The sequence below is a fragment of the Capsicum annuum genome, chromosome 9 (genome assembly GCF_002878395.1).
Source record: "Capsicum annuum cultivar UCD-10X-F1 chromosome 9, UCD10Xv1.1, whole genome shotgun sequence".
Taxonomy (NCBI): Eukaryota; Viridiplantae; Streptophyta; class Magnoliopsida; order Solanales; family Solanaceae; genus Capsicum; species Capsicum annuum.
The window spans coordinates 75,231,724-75,239,838 of record NC_061119.1 but is presented as its reverse complement, the minus strand read 5'-3'; the positions used below and the strand labels follow the sequence as shown (position 1 = coordinate 75,239,838).

Below are 8,115 nucleotides of genomic sequence, written 5' to 3'. Positions count from 1 at the left end.
CCCAACAAGACAATCTGCTACTCTTTTCTAGTTAACTCCAGAAAATTCATGTGCAGATCTAGATTAACTAACATATTGCTATTGCACCAGAATTACAGATTAGCAGACACTTATTTTTAACTCTAGAAAGGTATCTCTATACCCTTCAAAACAAGCCCTCGTTCCTTCCCAGCCAAATTGCCCAGAAGATGCAGCGTGGGATAGTCTTCCATATCAGTTTCAGCCTACTAGGAACCCCTAGAACTTGCCAGCTTTCGAACAGACCCCTTACATCTTAAGACATCTCACCTATGAGATGCCACAAATGTTTAGAAAAAGTTCCCAACATTAACTAGAGAACCTGCAATAGCGAAGCAAGTGTTCAACTGTTTCCTGTTCTTCTTCACAAAAATAGAATCTATTACACAGAGTAAAGCCTCCCTTTTACAGATTATTTTGAGTTACACATGCCTCCTAGTTACAATACATCCAAGAAATGCTACCTTAACTGGAGTGTTAGTCTTCCAAATCATCTTCCAAGGTCAATACTGTCTATCAGCATGCTGTAACAGCTTTTAACAGAGAACTTCTTATCCTTGCTGGCTGTCCAAATCAAACAGTCCACTTTGCCTTGAACAAGCTGAACAGAATTTTTTTTCTTTTGTAAGCTAATCCATCAAAGATCATATGTTTCTCCGTTCTACTGGATCTACATGGCTGTGCCCATGTTTTTTCCTTGTCTTAATTCTTCGTCATCCCAAATTTCACGGGTTGTTTGTGGTTCAATGTACCATTTCCTTTATTTTGTCCAACCATTGCCTGGAAAGATCCATGACTTCCAAAACAAATCTCCTTTAAGCATTGCAGCTCAACAAAGCTCAAGAATGCTAGGATGTGCGATTTAATAAGTTCTCAAAATGGCAAGTGGAAGTTTGAGCGTATTGAGATGTTTAATCCCTTGATGGCTATCAGAGCCATACCACTCTGTCCAACATGACCACAGATCCAATCAAATGACATTCCACAAAGAACACCAATTCACATTTGGATCTGCTTAGAATTGGGTTATGGCTGTAAGGAGAGGCTAAATGGCAATAAATTCACTTCAAGCTCAGGCATTATGAAGAAGATTTGATTTATGGAGCTTGCAATACTCTTCAAAGGTTAGACTAGTGTATAGGCTTCTCCCATAAGGAAAACGCTATGTAAGGGACAAACTGCAGATGATAATTTACCATTGGTTGTACTATACTCGTGATTATTGCTACCAATATGTATATACATCTTGCGCTTCAAAACAACAAAGAAAATACAAAAATTGTCACCACTTGATTTGCCAGCCGCTTCATCTGGCTTTATCTTGTGTAATCACTTGCAAGCCAATACACAAATCTCTCAACAAAAAATTAGCAAGAAAAAGGAATGAACAATTAGAAAGTTTTGATAAGATAAGTTCCAGCGCCAATAATGCTAGGAAGACTCATTATATGATCACGATCAACTACTAAACATAAAGACATCGAGAAAATGATTAATCAACATACACATTCAACGTTACTCAAGATTGCGGTTTGTGTTAAATGTGAACGTGTGATGCTACTAGATCCCCAAAAGAAAATCATTCATCTGAAAATTTCTAATGAAGATCATAAAGGAATGTTCATGTAAATATAAATGAAACATTTGTCTTCATTAGTACTATCCAGAAGGGGTCAATTTACATCTATATGGTCATACATATATACAGCTCGCCCAAGATGTAGAGAGAAGGTAAGCAGAACCCTCTTTAGTGTCTGAATAGCGCTCATTAGTTTAGGTATAATTTTCAGGAGTAAACTTACAGAATTGAAGAAGTATGCTATCATCTCAATCGGTTGGATCATTAGTGTATTGATGCCGTCATTGGATTTTGTTATTAGGTGTGATCTTATGCCTTCATTAGTTTTTAGCTGCATTTAGAGAATAAATCACAGAATATAAGTGTTGGACGATTATCTCAATTACTTGATGTTGATGCAATTGCAGGATCTTTTACTAGGTGTGATCTTATGCCTCACATACTGACCCTTCTACGCAGTCATCTATTCAACCTGTCTAACTAACTCTCCCTCTGTTCCAGTTTATGTGACTTACATTCCCTTTTAATTTGTTCCAAAAAGAGCGACAATCATTCCCAATTTACCTGTACTGAGAAGCTTTTATATCCACACAAATGTTATGGCATGTTTAAGATCACAAGTCTCAAAAGTCTTATAGCTATATAAATATTATGCCATATTTAGACAATAAATTTCAAAAGTCGTCATTTCTTTCTTAAACTGTGTAACGATTCCAACTATGTCAGATATATTGGAAATGGTGGAGTATATAAAATGCATGCATGTCTTACAGCATCCACAAAGCACATAGGAGAGCTGATTCTAGCCTAATTAGGCTATCCAGTAGTTCTATATATCTTTGATAAAGGCAAGGATTTTCGCAAAAATAATTAATAAGCATCAGCGAAACATAACATACCAAGTACTTGCTTTGCAGTCAGTCGGAGCTTTGGATCTGGCTCTAACATTTGCCTGACAAGATCTTTAGCACCTTCTGATATACTTGGCCAGGGCTCCCGCTTGAAATCTATTGCCCCGCGTAAAATGGCTTGGGCAACACCTTGTTCAGATTCTGTACGAACAGATTCACTTCAATAAATGAGAGTGGCATCTGAGAATGCTGCACATGAGAGAAGCATGGGGGACAGAGAGGAAGAATCAAATATGCAGGAAGAGAGTTTACCGGCCCAAAAGGGAGGAACACCACATAACAAAATATATAAAATGACTCCTGCACTCCATATATCTATTTCTGGTCCATAGTTTCGTTTGAGCACCTCAGGAGCCATATAATAGGGACTTCCAACTATTTCGGAAAACTTCTCACCTGAAATACATATTCGACATTAAATATTAGCAATATGTTAAGTTAAGATAAGCAACGATTTAGATTGGATAGGCCAGTAATAGTGCAGAAAGACAAGCCCAAAATACCACACAATAAGGAAAGCGAACAGTTATTTGTACCACAAGGTTAAGCGTCCAAAACTGTGTGCCTTGCTGATTGGATCTGCATTTGCTATATAGTTATCTAAGCTATTTACTTTTCCGTGTCCAGAACTGTGTGCCTTGCTGATTGGATCTAAATTTGCTATATAGTTATCTAAGCTATTTACTTTTCCTACTTCTGTACAAAGGGAAATACAGAGAGAGAAACAAACATCGCTTAGATATTCATTCGATATCAAAATTAGCTTCACCCTTTCCCTTTTCAAAAAGCTTCTGAGTTAGCATTCTTATGCAACAAAGAACCCCTGCACATGTGTGTCAAGTCAAACAAAACTATACTAAACAAATGGAATAAACCCAAAGGCTGAAGACGAATTTGAGTAATATTTAGGATGTCCTTTAAAAAGGAAGAACTGTCTACTTTTGTAGGAGAGATGAATTTGAGTAATATTAAGGATGTCCTTTACAAAGGAAGAACTGTATACTTTTGTAGGAGAGAAAACATATTAAACCTTGATCCTATATGTAGCTGGTAAGCTGATCTCTTGTTTCACAAATGTTAAACGAAAAGGAAAGAAAAATTTATTGAATATACATGGAAGTAGACAACTAAGACTTTACAAATATAAGAAAGAAAAATAAGAATTAAATCTTACAACAACTACACTGCAGGATCTGGAGTCTTGCATGAATAACGCTGAAGTGACCAACCCTACACAGACATCCAATGCCGGACGGTTGGTACGACAGAATGATCACAGGTCTCAAATGACCTTTTTTTACTTAATCCTCTTTATCTTTTTTCATTGGATGGCCACGTCATTTATGCTGTGCTTGGCGGCCTATACACTCTGTCAGATTTAATCATTTCTAATCTTGTCTGATCTTTTATGACCACACATCCTTATTAATCCGTATTTTATAACTTTCATCTAGCAAGCATTTTAAGGCTCAACTTTCACTTAAAAAAAAGGGCAGCCCGGTGCATTAAAGCTCCGGTATGCGGGGTCCGGGGAAGGGCCCCACCACAAGAGTGTAATGTATGCAACCTTACCTTGCATTTCTACTAGAGGCTGTTTCCAAGGCTTGAACCCATGATCTCTTGGACACATGGCAGCAACTTTACCAATTAGTCCAAGGCTCCCCTTCAGAGGCTCAACTTTCACTCCCATGTAAATTATCGGAGCTAACAAATGTACTGTAGAACTTGTTAGTGTGGGTAAAAGTCCCACATTGGTTGGGGAGTGGACTATTGGTTTGCTTATACGTACTTGGGCAACCTCTTGGGGTTGACTTAGACCCAAAATCCATTTTTTACATGGTATTAGAGCCAGTTCCATCCCCATTTGGGCTCCCAGTCCACGCGCCAATTGGGCCTTGGGCGTGAAGGGGGGTGTTAACATGGTTAAAAGTCTCACATTGGTTGGTGAATCGACTAGTGACTTACTTAAACGGACTTGGGCAATCCTCCCCTCATGAGCTAGCTTTTGGGGTTGAGTTAAGCCCAAAATCCATTTCTTTACCGAACTTACCTTTAACTTCTATAGATATCTTCCTATTGCACATTTTCCCATAACCTACCTCTATTTAAGTCATCCTATTCTAGAATACATGTGTTACATATTCATTTATTTGCATCTCTAAGTCCAGATATCCAAAAAATTCCCATCAAATATCACTTCAACTTCATTCTTCTTAAGGGGCTAAACTTAAAGTTTGTCTAATCCAAACAAATCATGCAGTTGGACAGTAAGTTAGGTCTTACAAAGCAAGCACCAGAATATAACGGAATTCACATAGAAAGCGAGTAAGCATTGTTTTAGGTAAATTGATAGAAATGTTATATGGAGTATATGTTTGCTAGAATATGGTCATCTACAAAAACCCTCCACCAATCAATTGATCATGAAACAGCTCACCAACAGTTTGTAAAATAAGCTCAAATGCAATTCTCTTGTGTAGGTTAAGTCAAACCCTTATCACAAGTGTAATTTTCATTAGAATAAGCATGGAGAGGCATACATTGGTCCCTTCTTTGTTCAGTAATTCATCCCTTTGCTTAATCCTCAACCAGTGAGTTCAGTGAGAGTATGAGAAAAAGTGAATTTACCATTTGTTCGACCAGAAAGTTGTACTAATAGAACTAGCTTGTCATATAAGTTGTAATAACAAAGCTAGGGTACAAGAAGAAGGAGATGCTGCAAGTTTTCCTCCAGCATCAACTGAATATATCTTCTTTCAAGCTTATCAGCAACCTTTGGTTGTTCAACACAGTGAACCATTGGGGATTTTAGAATATAAGAAAGGGTCCATCAAATTTTATCAGAGGTTTCATAGAAGTGATAAAGCTTACACAGAAGTCACCCCTTTGTCAGGAACCAATACCTCAACCCACTTGTACATTTCTTCTTCCTATAGAAGTGTGTAACATCAGTAGATAACTTTACGTGAAAACCCTGTGAATCTGGTCCAACTCCAATTGTATCACAGGAACCAGACTCTGGGGAGGGTGGTCCTGCCCCTTCATCCTACTCCTGCTTAAATAGAAGCCTTCCATCAGTCGCAGAGTTCCAACCATGATATGCACCTAAACCACGCCTAATGTATTTTCCTACCACTGAAACTGAGCCCTAGGGACACATCAGGAGATAGCGTTATCACCATTCTCACCCTGGATGAGCATCAGTAGACAATTCCATTCCCCTAGTAAATTGTCCTAATTGCTGATATAATCTTTATTCTTTTGGTTTTAATCCAGAGGCAGGAAAACTTTATGATGTACTATCTAAAAAGGGCTGCCAGGTGCACTAATGCTCCCGCACTACAAGGGTCTATTGAGCTTGAACTCGTGACCTCCTTGATACGAGTCAAATGGCCACCTTAGATTTCGATGACATCATTCGAAGTCAGTACGTGGGGCATCAAGCTTTGGTCGCATTGAGGAAACGGGATCCTACATGGAGGGGCCGATTTGAGTACACCAAAAAGCAATCCCACGTGTGGAAGATTGATTGGAGCATTAAAAATTGAGGACTCACGGTTATGGGCCTTCATTATGGGCATTTTGGTCACTTAGCCTTGTCCAAGTAACACTCCATGACCACCCCTTTTCATTAAGGGTATTATGGTCATTTTGTTATGTAATAAGTTAGACTATAAATAGGTTCTATTAGTTCATTTGCTAGTTAGTTTTTATGAATGATGAAATATTAAAATATTGAAAGTCCTCTCTTTGAGAGTAGAACACCTTAGTGTAGTCTTAGTTAGGGCTTGGAAAAGCTATAGTAGTTTAGGGCTTGGAAAAGCCAATATTGACATTTGCTTAGAAACGGTGGTTCTTGAGGTGAGTTGATTCCCTTAGCGGTCACCGTAAGAAGATTGGTGTTTGATTATTGCGACTTTGAGGGTCTCTTCATTCAATACATGTGTTGGTTCTCATTATTTCGTAAGATCTTGTGTCATCTTGCCTATCCCTTATCTTATTTCACTTTGTATGTTTGTATCTTGTCTTCTTTATCTTATGTATTTGCGTTGTTGTCGTGACTTGTCTCTATCTTGCTCTCGGTTTCTCCTTGTGTTGTGGACTGTTTTAGCACTTCGTAGATCGTTCCCGTATCACTCCTGGTCACATGGAGGTAACTTTACCAGTTACTCCAAGGCTCCTCTTCTTATAATGCACTATCTAAGTGGTATAAATCAACATTCCCTAACATAAAACAAAGCACATAAAATAATCTATGCAAACAGCAAGAAATTGTAAAATAAACTATATGCATTTGCTTGTGTTATTGTATCCCGATTAAAATTTTCGTTTTTACCTGGTTTGAAGAAGATTGACAAGCCAAAATCAATTGCTTTAAGAGGCGAATTTTCCTTCTTATTAGCAAACAAAAAGTTCTCCGGCTTCAAATCTCTATGAATCACTCCATGCTTATGACAAAGCTGCACAACCTCCACAATCGTCCTCACAACATTAGCAGCAGCTCTTTCCGTATAATGTCCCCTCGCTACAATCCGATCAAACAGCTCACCGCCTTCGCATAATTCCATCACTAAATGAACCGCATTTTCATCTTCACACGCTTCTCTAAAACTCACAATACTTGAATTCTGTGGCAAATGCTTCATTATCGCCACTTCTCTCCTCACATCCTCCACATCAACTGCGGTTCTCAACTTTCGCTTCGATATGGACTTGCAAGCCAAAAGTTCCTTCCTACTACGATCTATACATAGGTAAGTTATCCCGAATTCTCCTCTTCCTAACTCTCTATCTACCAAATACCTCTCCTCAATATTCTCCTTTTTAACATCGGTTAAAACAGTGATAGGCTTTTGATTGGTTCTAGTATTGAACTTTTCTCTACGCCCGTTATGATCGTTGGCAGAGTAGTTGGAAGACTTTACGTCTTCTCTAGCAACAGCTGCCGGAGATCTGCAGCAATTCCCCATTCGGAAGTGTGCCAATCCTAACAGTAGTGATTTCTAGCTATGGTTGAGCATGATTTGGAAGTGTAAAACCCTAGAACTTGATCAGTAACATTGGAGCTGAGTGGGAAAATGGAGTGAGCTGAGCTGCCGGAGATGGAAAAAGGAAGAAAAAGAGGGACTGGGAATGCAATCAGTGGACTGGTTGGTGAGTACGATAACGTTTCAGACGCTTTTTGTAATGTGAGAAGGCACTTTCCGGTTTTGTTTTTTTAAAATATATTTGTTAATTTATAGAGAAGTCCTTTTACTTTGGTAATATTACTGACATCTTCCTCGTACTCTGAAAAATCACCGATTTTCCTGTTTTATTTTGTGGCAGGATGTCATATTAAGCCATGATCAAGGTCAAGCTTATTTTTGTCGAAAAGTGTAATTTTTTTCAAATATACTCAATTTTAAAAATAATGTTTGTTCAGACTTAAAAAAAAAATAGTAAGTAGTAGAAGTTATTTTTTATAAGTTAAAAAAAAAAAAAAAATTTCCTCAAAAGTACTTTTTGAAAAATACTTTTGAAAAAAATATAATTAGGTGCACTTTTAAAATATTTGACCAAACACTAATAGTTACTTAGAAATATTTTTAAATTTATTGGTTAAAA

The 8,115-nt window shown here is 37.8% G+C and overlaps 1 protein-coding gene across 1 annotated transcript in view; it reads right to left on the bottom strand.

The window, feature by feature from the left end:
* The window catches only part of LOC107842692 (calcium-dependent protein kinase 13), an 18,016-nt gene extending 10,197 nt beyond the window's left edge, over positions 1 to 7,819 (bottom strand). Inside the window, exons 1-3 of the mRNA XM_016686649.2 lie at positions 6,845 to 7,819; positions 2,761 to 2,904; positions 2,497 to 2,649 (exon numbers count right to left, since the gene is read on the bottom strand). Coding sequence (XP_016542135.2) covers positions 2,497 to 2,649; positions 2,761 to 2,904; positions 6,845 to 7,478 — 931 coding nt within the window. The 5' untranslated portion in view covers positions 7,479 to 7,819. The remainder of the gene's footprint in view (positions 1 to 2,496; positions 2,650 to 2,760; positions 2,905 to 6,844) is intronic.
* Positions 7,820 to 8,115: the final 296 nt, after the last annotated feature.